At 41.3% G+C, this 18,418-nt stretch overlaps 1 protein-coding gene and 1 pseudogene across 1 annotated transcript in view; one reads left to right on the top strand and one right to left on the bottom strand.

Annotated features, from left to right (window-relative positions):
• On the bottom strand, positions 1-927 carry LOC122109595 (annotated as a pseudogene).
• Positions 928-3,164: 2,237 nt separating this feature from the next.
• Positions 3,165-18,418, top strand: part of Atf6 (activating transcription factor 6) — a 179,272-nt gene continuing 164,018 nt past the window's right edge. The window contains exons 1-4 of the mRNA XM_042681408.1: positions 3,165-3,216; positions 3,616-3,837; positions 14,844-14,920; positions 15,971-16,058. Coding sequence (XP_042537342.1) covers positions 3,165-3,216; positions 3,616-3,837; positions 14,844-14,920; positions 15,971-16,058 — 439 coding nt within the window. The remainder of the gene's footprint in view (positions 3,217-3,615; positions 3,838-14,843; positions 14,921-15,970; positions 16,059-18,418) is intronic.

Here is an 18,418-nt window from a genome sequence, read left to right as displayed (position 1 = left end):
TTCACTTTATTATTTTTGTATAAAATTCTATGTTGTAGCCACAGCTGGAGCCTGGGTCCTCTGCAAGGAGACTGGTGAAGTGTGGGTTTTCACAAGATAATCAGTGAATTCCTGATAAGGAGATTTGGTGAATACTGTCTCTTTCCAGAGGTCAGGAGTAGGTAACTGTAGGTCTTAGAGATGTCAGCAAAGGTGGCTTTGGTGAAGTTCCCCAAAGTAGCAGTACAGCTCCTGGCTGAGGTGTAGCAGTCATTAATTCCAACCATCAGCAGCAGCTTCTTGGGGACAGGAGCTGACATAATTCCAGTGCCTCTGGTGACAGGAATGAGGCACACCAGCACAGAACCTCAGCGGCCTGTCACCTTGCATGGGATTGTGTGAAGCTTGCCCATCTTGTTACCCCAGTAACCTGGCTGCACAGGGACGATGGAGAGCTTGGCCAAGATGATGGCCCCCCGGATGGCAGTGGCAACCTCCTTGGCGCACTTAACCCCCAGACTAACATGGCCGTTGTAGTCGCCAATGGCTACAAATGTCTTGAACCTGGTATGCTGGCCAGCTCTAGTCTGCTTCTGTATGGGCATAATCTTCAACACCTCATCCTTCAGTGACGCCCCCAAGAAGTCAATCTCAGACTCCTCGATGGGCAGGGAGGAAAGACAGATCTCCAGAGATTTGATCTTCATGTCCTTAACCAGGCAGCCCAGTTTGGTGAAGGGGATCCATTCCTTGTCTTTGGCCTTGCCTCCACAAGCCCCGCGGCCGCCACCCCGGCCTATACCAGGGCTGCGATGGGACCTCGACCTCGGAGGCTGCTACTAAAGCCTCCACGGAAGCTGCCACGGCCTCCCAAGCCCGGGCCCCTGGCACCTCCGGGCCCTCCTGCTGCACTGGCTTCATCCGCCATTTGGTGTTTTCCCGGAGAAGGAGAAGAAGCTGTCCCTGAGCTTCTTTTGTTCAAGGCTAGCACTCTACCACTTGAGCCACAGCACCACTTCCTGGTTTTTCTTTTTATATAGTACTGAGGAATTGAACCCAGGGCTTCATGAATGCTAGGAAAGCACTCTACCACTAAGCTACATTCCCAGCCCACATTTTTCTTTTTATATTTCTCTATGTGAAATACCAGGATGGGGGTAATTTTAAAATAAAAATAAAATGTGACTACTGGTCATCTCTGCCTATTTAAAATTTTTTTATCTGTATGGGAGTATTAGGATTCTTGAGAAAACTTAGCCTTTGGAAACATACATTTTTCTTATGAGAACAAGTTCCTTTCATCTTAGCTTTCACAAAATCTCTGCTGTTTTTCTTCATTCTGTTATTCTCTAACATCATTAGAGAAATGTAAAAATGCCAAAATGGTGTTGTTTTAAAGAAATATAGCTGTTAAAAGATGGGTACTCATATAGTGTTCACCCAACATTACTTTTTATTTTACATAAAACTAAAAAAAAAAATCCAAAAAGAAATGTACTCACTACCTGACTTATGAAATAGTAACTCCTCTGTATACCTTAATACTAAAACTAAAATCCATAATAGTGCTAAATCTATGTATATACAAATATTCAAATGTAAAAATAAAAATGGACTAGAATGATTTATAGAATTCAAGTTGGAAGTTGCCCATATGGAAGAAGGGAAATGTAGGAGGAAGAAAAGAGGTCAACTTTATCTAATTTTTTTCTTTTTTTGGTTGGGGAGCTTGAACTCTGGGCCTGGGCACTGTCCCTCAGCTCGTTAGCTGAAGCTCTACCACTTGAGCCACAGCACTACTTCTGGTTTTCTGAGTGGTTTATTGGAAATAGGAGTCTCATGGATTTTCCTGCCTGGGCTGGCTTTGAACCTTGATCCTCAGGTCTCGGCCTCCTGAGTAGCTACGATTACAGGCCTGAGCCACTGATGCCCAACTATCTGTGATTTTTCTTTCTTTTTTTTTTTTTTGTGGGTCGTGGGGCTTGAACTCTGGGCCTGGACGCTGTCCCTCAGCTCTTCAGCTCAAGGCGAGCGCTCTACCACTTGAGCTACAGTGCCACTTCCGGTTTTCTGGTGGTTTATTGGAGATAGGAGACTCACGGTCTTTCCTGCCCGGGCTGGCTTTGAACTGCGATCCTCAGATCTCAGCCTCCTGAGTAGCTAGGATTACAGGCGTGAGCCACCAGCGCCCGGCTTATCTGTGATTTTTCTATACTAAAAAAATTGGAGATGAGGGCTGGAAAGATGGCTCAGTGGTAGAGTGCTTGCCTTGCATGCATGAGGCCCTGGGTTCGATTGCTTAGCACCACACAAGCAGAAAAAGCCAGAAGTGGTGCTGTGCATCAAGTGGTAGAGCGCTAGCCTTGAGCTGAAGAGCTGAGGGACAGCGCCCAGACCCAGAGTCCAGGCCCCATGACGGGCAAAAAAAAAAAAAAATTGGAGATGAAATGAAAAAGCTAGTTGTTCATGATGATGGACATCCAAAAGTTCCATATTGTACTTGATTTAAAAATGTTAAAACCCAACCAATAACCTTGAAAATTTGCTGTCATTCAATCATGATTTTTTAAATCATATTTTTATTATCTTTAAGAAGTTGTACAAATAAGTTAGCATTCAGCATATCTGTTTATGAATACAATGCATCTTGATACCTCCCAACCCCTCCAGTTTTCTTAATTTCGTAGGATATAAATAGAATATTATGACTGCATTTTCCAATCATGATTTTCTTCAAAAGATTTGCTGATTTCATCTTAGTTTTTATGTTTAAATTTTGAATTCGAGGGTAGGCCAGAATGAAAGTGTTTTTATCTATTTAAATTAAAACTTGCTGGTTATTCTGATGACAGAAGGAATCACATGTAATGAATATTTACCTGGCTTTGGTCTCCACTTCTCTCTCTCTCTCTTTTATCTATTTAAATAAAAACTTGCTGATTATTCTGATGACAGAAGGAATCACATGTAATGAATATCCACCTCCTCTCTCTCTGTCTCTCTTCTCTCTGTCTCTCTGTCTCTGTCTCTGTCTCTGTCTCTGTCTCTCTGTCTCTCTGTCTCTCTCTCTCTCTCTCTCTCTCTCTCTCTCTCTCTCTCTCTCTCTCTCTCATGCAATCAGTAGTAACATCCAAGCACGAGGAATTTGGAGGATTGTGGGAAACACGTCTGTTTAGTTTGTAACCATGGAAAAGATTTCCCTGGGTCCTAGAGAGCTTAGTGTTCTTTCGTGGTGGGGTATTTAAGTCTCCGGGAGCTGCTGACACCAGAACCAAAGAGAAAATGTAAATATGGTTCTTGAAACTATTTCATCAAAGCTAGTTTTCACATTGCCAGTCTGGGTTTGGGATGAATATACAAATTATTTTAAAGTTCGAGCCCTAATTTTTAGTAAATTAACAAAAAATAGGGCAGGCTTCCTTGTAGCTTTAGAAATTCATCTTCAGGATACATGGGCACGGAGGTTTAACTTTTATTTTTTATAAATATATCGGTATGTTGTTTAACCGGAGTGGCAACCAGGTGCTTCTCCCTTCTTTCCTCCCTTAAAACATCGGCGCAGAAAGTTCTGAAATTCCTCAGAGGAAGTGTTTACTCATCGGTCTACTTAGCTCAATTGCTGACGAGTCTCTCCAGATCCACTTGCAAAAGTCCCTCGCGCGCTAGAAGAACTTTGTCCATCTTCGGCCGCCGTCGCCTCCGCGTTACGCACTGTTGTGTCCGCTCTCCGCCACCGTCCCAGTTATTGCTCACGGAGTTCCTCCGCCGGGGAACTTGGGCGCTGCGGGGCTGGAGTGGCCGGCACGATGGAGTCGCCTTTCAGTCCTGGATTTCTTCACAGTCCAGATGAAGATTGGGGTGCGTGGTCTTTGCGAAGATTCCGGGGGGGGGCGGTTCGGGTCCGCGTCTGTCTGTGGGTTTCTCTGTCCTAACGTTCGCCCGCTGGTGGCGACAGGTGTGGCGAGCCTTAGGCCGGGCGCCAGCGCGGCCCGGGTTCGCGGGTTGGGGGTGCCGGGGCTGGGGGTGGTGGGGGAACCGTCCGGCCTCTGGCCTGGCCTCGGCGCCTCGGTGGCAGCCGGGTGGGATCTCAGCTGGAATGACTGTCGTTCGCTGCTGCCTTTTCCTGGGAAAGTACCAGGTGATCTCCCTCCCAACCCTCCCTCCGCCGCCTCTGTGACTGAGGGGCAGAGAGACGGGACCGGGGCGCGCGCGCGCGCACAGAAAGACACACACACAGAAACACAGACACACACACACACACACACACACACACAGAAAGACACGCACACACACACAGACACGCACACACACACACACACAGAAAGACACGCACACACACAGAAAGACACGCACACACACACACACACACACACACACAGAAAGACACGCACACACACAGAAAGACACGCACACACCAGAGATAATGTGGATGATATTTAGAAGAAAAAAAAGCCCTCCTCATCTCGCAGCTCAAATCTGATGTCCATATTGGCAGAGAAGGAAAGCACCCATGCACCAGAATACCTAGATCTAGCACTTACAAACGGATATAATCCTGAACAGCTCTGAATTTTCTTGTTAGAGATTATCTTGTCTGCTTTGATGATCATGTCGTGGATGACACGTTTGTCTTCTTGATATTTAAAGGAAACTTTTGTTCTACTCTTGGTTGTTACATATTCTAGTACTTTTTTTGGGCTGTATATGAATTTGGAATTCTGTAGCCCCCCTGAGTGGGCGGTTTAACGGAAGCAGCATCCACATACTCCTAAATTCCCAAAAGAAAAATGCCACTCATAGTTTTTTTTTTTTTAGCTCACTCGCTGAAGCTCAGTTTACTCACAGATCTAGTTAGCTCAGTTGCCTAATACATTCACCAGTTTTGGAATTTGGGCGGGGAAGGACTCAGAATGATAGTTATTATTTTTTTTTTCCTGAGATCATTCTTAGGAGCATGAGTGTAATCTCAAATGAACCAAAGTACTCATTTAATTTTCTAAAGGCATTCTGCCAATTGGAGTATGCCTCTAGCCTGGCTTTTTGCCGATTATCTTGGTGATGGAGTGTGATAGCATTTTCTTCTTAATTTTTTTTTTTTTGGGGGGGGGGGTCCGTCGTGAGGCCTGAACTCTGGGCCTGGGCGCTGACCCTCAGCTCTTCAGCTCAAGGTTAGCACTCTACCGCTTGAGCCACAGCGCCACTTCCGGCCTTTTCTGTTTATGTGGTGCTGAGGAATCGAACCCAGGGCCTCATGCATACAAGGCAAGCACTCTACCACTGAGCCACCTTCCCAGCCCAGCATTTTCTTCTTGAGCCGACTATGAACCCCAGTCCTTTGGATCTCAGCCTCTTGAGTAGCTAAGATTATCTGCGTGAGCATGGCAAGAATGTTACTTAAAAAAATTTTTTTTTTTAATGTACTGGGGCCTCATGCTTAAACAAACATTCTACTACTCTGGTTATGCCCCAGTCCTCATTGTACTTTTTTCATATGTACAAACCCCTCCCCCCCAACCCCACTCTAACAATATTCATCCTCATTTACCCTCTCCCAAAGTTACCACTGGAGCCTAATTACTTTTAAAAGTACACTTTTAGATCTACAGAATAATTGAGCAGATAATACATAATGGTGCCCGGCGCTGGTGGCTCATGCCTGTAATCCTAGCTACTCAGGAGGCTGAGATCTGATGATCGCCGTTCAAAGCCAGCTAGGGCAGAAAAGTCCATGAGACTCTTATCTCCAATAAACCACCAGAAAACCGGAAGTGCGCTGTAGCTCAAGTGGTAGAGTGCTCTCCTTGAGCTGAAGAGCTGAGGGACAGCGCTCAGGCCCAGAGTTCAAGCCCCACAACCGACAAAACAAACAAACAACTCAAAACAAAACATAATGGTTCCATGTATTACTTCCTATGTGGGTCAGTGTGTTTCTTCCTATTTCCCACAATCTGTTCTATTATACCATCTTGCATTAGTGTATCAGTGTGATATCTGTGTTACAATTGATGAGCTAGAATAGATACATTATTATTAACTGAAGGATGAACTTTAAATATTAATAGAAGGGTTTTGATGAATATAAAATTTTATGATTTTTTGACAGATGTATATTGACATGTGTATCATAGTATCAATATTTTCACTACCCTAAAGATTCCCTATGCTTTACCTGTTCACCCTTCCTCCCCTCCCACTGAGCTTTTCACTCTAGTTTTTGCCTTTTGCAGAGTGCCATATAGTTGGGATTTCTCCATGTCTTGTTTTAGCTGGGTAGTTTATTGATTTTTACTTTTTTGGTTCAAGACCAGAACTCAAATTCGGTACCTGATGCTTTTTCCCATTGGCTAGCATCTGCCAACTGAACCATGCCTCCAACACATTGATAATTTATTTTTTTTTCAAATTGAATAGTATTATATTGTGTGGATCTTCCATAGTACATTAGTCTTCTCAGGCTATCATAACAAAATGTTGTGAACTGGATAGTTTATACAATAGAAATTTAGCTCCTTAGTCAGGATGTCAGCATACTCATGTTTTGGTGATGACTCTCTTACTGGTTTGCAGACAATGTCTTCTTTCTGTGTCCTCACATGGCATTGACAGAAAAAGAATTATCCTCTTCTTATAAGGCCAAAGTCCTATCAGATTAGAGCCCTACCCTTTTGATGCCACTTAAGCTTTATCACTGCCTAACTACCTTATCTCTGGATACAGTCATTTTGGGGGTTATAGCTTCGCTATGTGTGTTTGGCAAATGTGAGGCAACAGTTCAGTCCATAACACACAATTTGCTTATGTTTGCCTAGTGTAAAAGATCTTGATTGTGTCTAAATTTTGGCAGTGATACATAAGGCTGCTACAAACATTTATGTACAGATTTTTGTGTGGATATAAACTATTAAATCATTTGAGTAAACACTAACCTGTATGATTGCTGGATAATAGAATAAGACTATTTAGGTTTATAAGAAACTGCCAAATTATCTTCTAAAATGGCTGTATCATTTTGCAGTCCCATCAGTAATGACTGAGTGCTATATTGTTGCTTGCTTGCATGGCATCTTCACTAGCATTGAGTGTTGCCAGTGTGTTGCAGTTTAGCTGTTCTAACGAGCGCGTAGTGATATTTATTCTTATTTTGCAGTTTAACAGTGACATCTTTTTTGAGCATCTTTCATATGCTTAGTTACTATCTCTATTTTCCCTCTCTTTTCTTCCTTCTTTGCTTTTGTGCAAAATAACCAAAAAATTAGATGTACATAAGATATATGTACATAAATATGCTTTCATATTTATAAAATATTCCAGAAGAATCCATGGGGAACTGCTCAAGGTGGAGATAAAATGGAAAAGCTTGCTTCTCTGAGAGTTCAGGAAAGTCTAAATTCTGGAATTCTGATTCAGAGGATGGAAGAGAAAGTGCTAGAAGTTTGAAGTCAGAAGAAATTGTATAAAACAATCATCAGAATGGAAAGTTACAAGACCAGGACTTAGCCAGTAGGTTTTAGAACTATTTTGGAGATAATCAGGGCTACCAGTTCCTCATGGATTCTTTTGGGATATTTTATAAATATGTATTTTATAACTATGAAAGCATATTTATGAACCCACCCTCATTTTTTTAAACCACAGAAAAGATCAGTATATGGATACCTATCTTTCTTTATATAAATGTGTCAACCACATCCTGTGGTATTCACTTAGTCTTTAAGTATCACCCGCACTTCCCTTTTTGCCACCTGAAACTGCTAAACAGGTAATATGAAACTCCTAAACACTTCACCATATATTTCCTAAGAACAAAGAAATGTTTATTTATTTATTTTTTGTCGGTTGTGAGGCTTGAACTCTGGGCTTGGGTGCTCTCCCTGTACTCTTTAGCTCAAGGCGAGTGCTCTACTGCTTGAGCCACAGCGCTACTTCCGGTCTAGTGGTTTATTGGAGATAAGAGTCTCACGGACTTTCCTGCCTGGGCTTTGAACCGTTATCCTCAGATCTCAGGCTCCTGAGTAGCTAGGATTACAGGCGTGAGCCACCCGTGCCCGGCAGAAATGCTTTTTTTTTTTTTGGGTCTGGTCGTGGGGCCTGAACTCTGGGACTGGGTGCTGTCCCTCAGCTCTTCAGCTCAAGGCTAGCGCTCTACCACTTGAGTCACAGCACCACTTCCGGCTTTTTTTCTTTTTGCTTATGTGGTGCTGAGGAATCGAACCCAGGGCCTCAGGCATGCAAGGCCAAGCGCTCTACCACTGAGCCACTTTCACAGCCCCAGAAATGCTTATTTTTAAAAAGCATAAATTCTTATATATTCTAAGTCAAATCAGTTCTTTCTCATCTTCTTGTATTAAATAGCCTTGTATCATTCAACAAGTCTCATTTTGAGAAGGGTGTCATAAAAACATTATAGAGTATACTTGCAAAACCTAGATTGTGTAGTCTATTATACATTTAAATTACATATTGCTCCCAGGGCCACAAGAAACAAATAGCATGAGATTTAAGTAAAGCACGGGAGAAAATGAGATGTGAGATGTAATATGTGTTTGTGTAACATGGCATGTTATTTTAGTTTTGACTCCTTGTATAAGGAGAAACTGCACTCTTTATTAAAATCAGGATTAAAAAGTATAGTTCTAACCTGGTAACAGTTGCTTTCAAGAATGATGTCTAGGTTATGCATAATTGCACGTCCTATATTTTGATAGGATTAGCAACTTAATAGATTTGCTTACATGAATATCATAAGGACCTGAGTAATTTTAAGATGTTATGCTGTGATGCCACTAGGTAATCAGGGTTCCCCCCCCCCCCCCCCCAGCTCTTTTATAATCTTATGGTACTACCTTTATCATGCTATATACTTAATGAAACATCCTTATGTGGTACAAGATTATACTTGTTTTTCTCTTCTGTTACTATAAGAATCCTGATGCCTAATAATATCCTTCCCCCCCCACCCCCCCCCCCCCCCCCCCCCCCCGTTACCAGAGTTTAGACGCAGGGTCTTGAGTTTGCTTTGCTTGTTTAGTGGGTCTAGCATACTATCATTTATTTGAGCCATGCCTCTTGTCATACTTCTAGTTTGCCATTTTGGATGTGGAGTCTCATGGACTCTGCCCAGGATGGCTTTATACCATGATCTTTTGGATCTCAGACTCCTGAGTATCTAGGATTACAGTTGGATCTCAGACTCCTAAGTATCTAGGATTACAGATGTATGCCATTGGCACCTAACTTTTTTTTTTTTTTTTAAATGAAGGTAATGGTATATATAGCTCAAGATGGTCTGGAAGTCTAGATGTTTCTGCTTGTACCTCTTTAGTGCTGAGATGACAGGCCGGCATGCCACCACACCTGTGTGGCCTTTCTTCCTTCCTTCCTTCCTTCTTTCTTTCTCTGTTGTGGGGCTTGAACTCTGGGCCTCAGCTCTTCAGCTCAAGGAGAGCGCTCTACCACTTGAGTTACAGCACCACTTCCAGTTTTCTGAGTGTTTATTGGAGATAAGAGTTTCACAGACTTTCCTGCCCAGGCTGGCTTTGAACCGAGAGATCCTCAGATCTCAGCCTTCTGAGTAGCTAGGATTACAGGCGTGAGCCAGCGGCGCCCAGCTTGGTCTTTGTTTCTTATAGTCTTGTTTAAGCTGCTTGAGTGAACATAGATTGAAAAAGGACAAGGCAGAACCAGGGAGACTAGAGGTTCCTATAGCAATCCCCATGAGTTACAATAATACAGATATAAGACAGGAGCTGGTGGCTCATATCTATAATCCTAGCTACTCATGAAGCTGAGATCTGAGGATCATTGTTCAAAGCCAGCCCAGGCAGGAAAGTCGGTTAGACTCAGAAAAAGCCAGAAGTGATGCCGTGGCTCAAGGGGTAGAGCATTAGCCTTGAGCAGAAGAAGCTCAGGGGCAGCTCCCAGGTCCTTAGTTCAAACTCCAGGACCAGAAAAAAATAGCATATATACACACACACACATATACATATATATATATAATGCATATGTATATATACATATATATATAACACAGATAGGCACATGTATATATGTGTGCAAATGTGACTATATATGCATATGTCTATATCTATATAAATATGCTCAGTGTGGTCTTGGACTCATGAGTTCAATTGCCCTTTAGCCTCCTGCTAAGGGAGAAGGATAATTTAAAAAAATTTTTTTTTAAATTTTGAAATAGTTTCACTAAAAGTTGTAAGAATCCTTGCATGCCCATTATTCAGATTCCTCAAATTTTAAATTATATTTTTCTGGGAGGGGAAGAGAAGGGAGGTGTATATTGAGCTATAATTTTTTTTTTATTGTTAAAAGGGTACAGTTTCATAGGTCAGATAATAGGTACATTTCTTTTTGAAAAATGTAACCCCTTTGCTCTCTCCCATCAATTATTCTTAAATACTACAGTGTATGTACTGCCTGCCTCCAGACAATAAAAACAAACCACAAAAAGAACCCCAAGGGTACTTTCCAGAATTGCTATAATATGTTTTACCACCCAGATTCACATTTGGTTAACTGTCTGAATGGTGACTCTTTTTCCTTTCTAGTGTAGAATCCTTCCTGTAAACACACATTGCTTTAATTTGTCATGTCTCATCAATGTCCTTCAATCTGGAATAGCTCCTTGATGGTCTTAAAGAGTACAAGTCTCTTGTTCTAGAAGGTTATCCTAAATCTCGATTTATTTGATGTTTCCTCATAGCCAGATTGTTTTTTTTTTTTTTTTGGGTCCGATTGTGGGGCCTGAACTCTGGGCCTGGGCACTGTCCCTCAGTTCTTCAGCTCAAGGCTAGCACTCTACCACTTGAGCCACAGCGCCACTTCCAGCTTTTTTCTTTTTTGCTTATGTGGTGCTGAGGAATTGAACCCAGGGCCTCATGCATGCAAGGCAAGCGCTCTACCACTAAGCCACCTTCCCAGCCCCAGCCAGATTGTTTTTGTCATCAGTGGCAGGAATGCCAGAGAGAGGATGCTGTGCTCTTCTCTGCACTTCATGTTTGGAGTTAACTGTGCATACCCATCCCTAGGTGACCGCTACTTTGATCACATGGCTATGGTTAGGTTAAGTTGCTGTCTGCCAGATTTTTTTTTCCACTGTAAATATATATTTAATATATTTATTAATATTTGAGGGGAGTTCATGAGAAATGACACCAATCATCTTGTTGTTATTAAACCTCTTCCTTCCCTCAGCTCTATCCTTATTAATTATTCTATCCTCTTATCAACTACTGCTCTAATAGTTGCCATCTGGGAATTCTTCAGTTTATATTTATTAATTTTCAAGTGATACTTGTACTGTATGAAAGAGATTCCCACTCCTCTTTCTCACTCCCACCCTTCCTTCCTATCATTGTGAACTCATTGATTTTTTTTTTTGTGTGTAATGAACTCTAATCTGACACTCTTTTTTATGCTCATATTTGAACCATTAGGAGATCATTTAAATCAGTGCCTTAGGTCCTTTGACATATTCTTACTATTTGCTGAGAATTTCCTTATTTTCTAATGTAATGAGGTTTTCTAGGCTATTTTGGGCCTTTTCTGCTTCAGTTCTAGAACTAGCTGTTTCTCCAAGGAGCTCTTTAGTGGACTTGTATTTAGCAGAGGATAATATTTGGATCCAGGCCCACTGTTTTCATTGCTACTGAGATATCATTATGAGTAAAAACTTCTCAGCAAACAGAACTAGAAAATGTTTGTGTGTATGCATATACAAACATCTGTAGCTGTTTTTCTCTTTGTGTGTATATATAACTTATTCTATGTAATTATGTAATTATTATATATATTATAATATGTAATTAGCCCTATCTAATCATTTGCTTACTCAATCAACATATTGTTAAATGTAATCATGCTTTTATCTACTCAGCTGTCTTTTCTGCCTGTCACTCTGTTCTTCCTCCCACTAATCCCATTTCATTGGTGACTAGGACATACTGCCACTTCCATGAGATAACTCTCTCCCCCACCATCTCAGTTCTTTGGATACCAGGCACATTGGTGAACATTACTGCACATAAAACCCCATTATCCTCATTACTATGCTACTCAGAAGTTGGTATCTTTACGTTGGAAGTGATAAGGAAAGGAAAGACAGAAAGAAAGAAAAAAGACTGTGAAGAAAGGTAGGAAGTCAGATACATATTTTGGGTGAAGAAATGACCGGATTTTCTGGCAGATAATTTTTTTTTTTTTTGTCGGTCATGGGGCTTGAACTCTGGGCTTGGGCGCTGTCCCTCAGCTGTTCAGCTCAAGGCGGGCGCTCTACCACCTGAGCTACAGCGCCACTTCCAGTTTTCTGGTGGTTTATTGGAGATAAGAGTCTCACAGCCTTTCCTGCCAGGCTGGCTTTGAACCATGATCCTCAGATCTCAGCCTCCTGAGTAGCTAGGATTACAGGCGTGAGCCACCAGCGCCCAGCTTGGCAGATAAATTTTTTGGGTGCATAAATGTCAGGATTTTCTGGCAGATGCACAGTAGAGAGTAAGGAAAGAAAGTAGACAGTGATGCCAAGGTTTTTGGTCTGAGCAATGGAGATGATTGACTTGTTATTAACTGACATGACTAAACTACAGGAGGTTTGGAACAAATGATGATAAGCTCAGTTTGGGATGTGTTAACTTTGAGGTACACTTTTTTTTTTTTTTTGGGTCCGGTTGTGGGGCCTGAACTCTGGGCCTGGGCACTGTCCCTCAGCTCTTCAGCTCAAGGCTAGTGCTCTACCACTTGAGCCCCAGCGCCACTCCTGGCTTTTTTCTTTTTGCTTATGTGGTGCTGAGGAATCGAACCCAGGGCCTCAGGCATGCAAAGCAAGCGCTCTACCACTGAGCCACCTTCCCAGCCCATCTTTGAGGTACACTTTTAACAGTCCAGAGGAAAGGCTTGTATTCAGTGTATTTTGATGTTATTGACTGGAGGTGCATATTTAGGAATATTTGGGATATAGATGCTATTTAAAATCAGGCAATGAGACTACAAAGGGAGTAAAATAGATAGAAAATTGATGCTGATTCTGAAACAATTTCATATTAGGGAGAGGAAGAACCATCTTCATTTTTGGTGAGGGGGAAGGAAAACCAGATGATTATTTGGAAGCTGAGTGAAGAAAATTCCCAACTGGGCTGTGTGCTGGTGGCTCACTCCAGTAATCCTAGCTACTCAGGAAGCTGAGATCTGAGGATCACATTTCAAACTCTGCCCAGGCAGGAAAGTCCCTGAGACTCTTATCTCCAATTAACCACCAGAAAACCAGAAGTTGCACAGTAGTTCAAGTGGCCTTGAGCTGAAGAGCTCAGGGACAGCACCCAGGTACAGAGTTCAAGCCCCGTGACTGACAAATAAATAAATAAAATTAAAGAAAATTCCCAACTAATATGAAAGGGCAAAACTGAATCCAGTGTTATTGGTAGGTCAAGTAGGATGAGGAATGTGAATTTACCATTGAATTTAGAGGTAGGAGGTCACTGGTAACATTAATAATGCTGTGTGTGTGTGTGTGTGTGTGTGTGTGTGTGTGTGTGTGTGTGTGTGTGTGTGTGTGTGTGTGTGTGTGTGTGTGTGTGTGTGTGTGTGTGTGTGTGTGTGTAGGTGAGAGCTTGATTGGAGCAGGTACAAGAAGGAATGGGAGATAAAAAAGAGAGACAGCAGATGTAGAAAACTCTTAAGCAGGAGCTGGGAAGGTGGCTCAGTGGTAGAGCACTTGCCTTACTTGCTCAAGGCCCTGGGTTTGATTCCTTAGCACCACATAAGCAAAAAGCCGGAAGTGGTGCTATGGCTCAAGTGGTAGAGTGCTAGCCTTGAGCTGAAGAGCTGAGGGACAGCGCCCAGGCCCAGAGTTCAGGCCCCACGACCGGACCCCCCCCCCCCAAAAAAAAAAAACCAAAAACTCTTAAGCAGTTTTAGATATATAGGCTGAAGTTTCATGTTTCATAGCCATAGCCATCTATGTTTTTTGACTCTGTAGCAGAGTTTAAGGTAACCTTTTCTGGAAGCTGTATTAATAATCTTACATCATTACTTAAATATACAGTTTTTTGCTCTGTACTATTTTGTTTTACGTTGGTAGAATGATTTTGTCATAGGCTAAGTTTATATATGATAGAGTGGTAGACGTTGATGAACGTGTAAGTGAGGAAGTCATTGAGCAGTGTCACTTGTAGAGAGTAAAAAGGACTACATAGATTGGAAAAACTTTAAAGCAATGAAGTTCTGAAAATGTTAGTAAAAACAAATTTTACAGATTGTGTGGGCAGTCTTCTTGGGCCTTGACCTTTCTTAACATTTGTAATCTAGATGATTAAAGAGTCTTTACTTGTCTGTATTTTTTCGTGATTTGTAAGAAAATTTCACTAGGAAAGCTTAATGTATACTTTGCTTGCTGAAATGAATTTAATAGTTTAGATGGGTGAGTCCTTTTCTTTTCTTTTTAAAAATGAGTGAGTCATGTATTGTTTGTATGAAAGTTTTTTTGTACTGTTAAGGCCTGGATGACAAACACATTACATTTGTGTTCTTTATTTTCCTCTCCTGTTATCATTGCTGGTCAACCACATTTCTTTTTTTGGTGCTGAACCTGGATGTATCATCGGAGTTGTTGTTACTATGTTTCAGAAATTTACCAGCAATAATTTCAACATGACATATTATATAAAACTAAAAATTCCTAGTGCAATGACTTACTTTAATAAAAATTGTGTGGAAAACAACACGTGAATTAGGAAGCAGATTTGGATTGATTGGTTACATTGCTCAAGTTTAGCAATAATCATAATGGCTAATGAGAAACCCCAATAGGGATTTCTTGTCAAATCATTAAATTGACAGTTGATTTCTTTTGTTTAAAGAGTCTATGTTGTTTGCTGAACTTGGTTATTTCACAGACACTGATGAGCTGCAACTGGATACAGCAAATGAGACTTATGTAAGTATTTAGTTGCACAGCAATAATGAATAAAGTGATGTTCAAAGTTTACCCTAATTACTTCAGGAAGCTTTCAGAATAACAGATTTTTGTTAGTAATTTAAGCTTAAATAACTTACATTAATTATGAAAAGTTAGTGGCCATTTTGTGGTCAATAAATGTAGGGCAAAAGAATTCATTTGGTCTTAGTGTCATTGGCCCCAAGGAAAAGCAGTGAGGGGTGACATTGATCAAGATGCATTGTATTCATAAATTGCTTTATTGAATAGCAACTCCTTTGTACAACTACTTACAGATAATAAAAAGTCAAATGCTCTGCATCCTGGTTTTTAATAGATTATTTTGCTGCATAAGGGAAATGGGGTGATATAAAAGGTTGAATATGAGCCATGGACCCAGTCAAGTAGAATTTACCACTTCCTTTTGGAAGGTTTTGCAAAGAACTCTGAAAATTAGAGATATACTTGTTTTTGATTGGTTAGAGGTTTGTTAGAGTTTTGTGTAAAGCTATTATTGTAATACTTTAAATCCTCAAAAGATAACTTAGTTGTTTTTTTTTTTTCCTTTTAAAAATTAGTACAGCTGGTGGCTCATGCTTGTATTCCTAGCTACTCAAGAGTCTGAGATCTGAGGATCACGGTTCAAAGCCAGCCTGGACAGGAAAGTCCCTGAAACTCTTATCTCCAATTAACCACCAGAAAATGGTGCTGCGGCTCAAATGGTAGAGCACTTGCTTTAAGATGAAGACCTCAGGGACAGTGCCAGGCCCACAGTGCAAACCCCATGACTGACAAAAATAAAAGAAAAAAAAATTAGTACATATGAGACAGATTGTCTAGCATTACAGTTCTGTGCTACCATGACTGGTCTGCTGTGCTTCAAATAACTGAACTGATTTACATATAGGCTTTTCACAATGGTTTCTCAAGGCAGTTGACTTAGAAAGTTCTTTTTTACTGGGTTTTTATTTATGCCAGATTATGTTTGTAGTTTGATTCTAGGATGTGCAAATTTGTTTTAATATTCTTTTGCTATTTTGAAACCTACAGGAAAATAATTTTGATCATCTTGGTTTTGATTTGGATTTGATGCCTTGGGAGTCAGATATTTGGGATATCAACAACCAGTTCTGTACAGGTAATTATATACTTCAATGATAAACATTTTAACTAAATTTATTTTATTTGATATTTAGTCATATTCCAAATTCTGTGTGGTTATTGTTCTACTTTGGTGGGCTCTAAGATTCCAGGGCCTATATATCCTACTTTCATCATGACAGTATATGTGTGTGTGTGTGTGTATACATATATATACACACATACACATACATGTATATCTATACACATATATACTGTATATAGATATATACATACATGTATATATGTGTATATAAACTTCTTGACAAAATGAATATAAAAATTTCAGTTATCGGGCTGGGAAGGTGGCTCAGTGGTAGAGCACATGCCTTGCATGCCAGAGGCCCTGGGTTCGATTCCTCAGCACCACATAAGCAAAAAGACAAAAGCCAGAAGTGGCGCTGTGGCTCAAGTGGTAGAGCGCTAGCCTTGAGCTGAAGAGCTGAGGGACAGCGCCCAGGCCCAGAGTTCAGGCCCCATGACCGGACCCGAAAAAAAAAAAAAATTCAGTTATCTTTTAGTATTATAATGAATAAATAATTCATTTTGAAAATAGAAAATATTGACTTTGAGCAGGGTGCTAGTGGCTCATTCCTGTAATCCTAGCTACTCCGGAGGCTGAGATATAAGGATTGTGGTTCGAAGCCAGTCCAGGCATGAAAGTTCATGAGACATAACCACCAGAAAACTGGAAGTGGCTCTGTGGCTCAAAGTGGAAGAGTGCTAGCCTGGAGTCAAAAAGCTCAGGGACAGCACCCAGGCCTGAGTTCAAGCCCCACGGCCAACAAAAATACTAATTTTGAATTATGAATAATGTCTGTGACACATTAGGCCATCTAGAAACCCAACAGAGCTTAGGGATCCAAAGGATGAAGCTGGGGTTAGCAGAACCTAGGAACTTGGTGAGAGGTCCCATGAATTTGGTGTTTTGGGACTGGGAAGGTGGCTCATTGGTAGAGAGCTTGCCTTGCATGCATGAGGCCCTCGGTTCGATTCCTAAGCACCACATAAGCAGAAAAAGCTGGAAGTGGCACTGTGTCTCAAGTGATAGAGCGCTAGCCTTGAACTGAAGAGCTAAGGGACAGCGCCTAGGCCCAGAGTTCAGGCCCCACAACCAGAAAAAAAAAATTTTTTTTTTGGTGTTTCATGAATTTGGTCCTGTTTGAGGAGGAGGCAAGGCTCTACTTGGCTAGTGTTAATGTCTTTATTGGAGTTTGCATACGCTCTATTATGAGGTTGGGTGTGCTGATAGAACTTGGAGCAGATTGCCACTGATGGATGAAGCTGACAGAATAATAAAGATATCTTTTTTCTACCTTCTAGCATCCTTCCAGTATCCCCTATTGTTAGCACCTAAGAGAAAGCCGCCTTGAAAATTCATTAATAATTTGTATTCCAGCATATAGGAGGTAGTCTTGGCTGACAGTGGATGAATAACCAGTACGTTTCCTAATCTGAATTACTTCCTACCATCCTTCATATTCTATATTTACTTATTTTGCTTGATTCCTGTATAGAATATGGATGCACAAGATCAGTGTTTTGATGTGATTCTAATCTCAGCCACTGAAAACAACTATCATTTTATTAGGTTCTCAGAATCTGTGGGTCAGGAATTTGAATTGGGTGTCCCAGGAATGGCTGGTTATCATGGAATGACTCCATGATGTCTGGACTTAAGTGATGGGAATTTTGAGAACTGGAATAGGTCAATATTTGGGACTGGAAACTGGAATAGCTCAACATTTGAGGGTTGGAATCATCTTGAAGTTTCTTTTTTTTTGGGGGGGGGGTCCGGTCGTGGGGCCTGAACTCTGGGCCTGGGTGCTATCCCTCAGCTCTTCAGCTCAAGGCTAGTGCTCTACCACTTGAGCCACAGTGACACTTCCGACTTTTTTCTTTTTGCTTATGTGGTGCTGAGGAATCGAACCCAGGGCCTCATGCATGCAAGGCAAGTACCCTACCACTGAGCCACCTTTCCAGCCCCATCTTGAAGTTTCTTTACATAGATGTGTGATGCTTGACCTCAGAACATTTGACGACTAGGGCCAATGCTAGGTTGTAGACACCTTGCTTTTCTCTGTGCCTTGACTTCCTCACTATGTGTTAATTTCAGGTAGACAGACATCAAAAGCTCCCAGTATAAGTGTTCCAGCTACAAAGCAGAGTCTGCATTTCTAGCCTTAGGTTTTACATAGCTTACTGCATTAATTGAAGGAGTCATAAGCCCACCTAAATTCCAAGTGAAGAGAAAAGTGGCAAAATAATTGGGGATGGTAGATATAAAAATATTGTGGTTTTGAAAACCAAGAGTTTACCACTTTTGTACTATTATACCTTAGGAATACTACCTGGGTT

This window comes from Dipodomys spectabilis, unplaced genomic scaffold (assembly GCF_019054845.1).
Source record: "Dipodomys spectabilis isolate Male_0828 unplaced genomic scaffold, ASM1905484v1 ptg000069l, whole genome shotgun sequence".
Lineage (NCBI taxonomy): Eukaryota > Metazoa > Chordata > Mammalia > Rodentia > Heteromyidae > Dipodomys > Dipodomys spectabilis.
The sequence above is the reverse complement of the archived record's forward strand: the minus strand, read 5'-3'. Positions and strand labels throughout refer to the sequence as shown.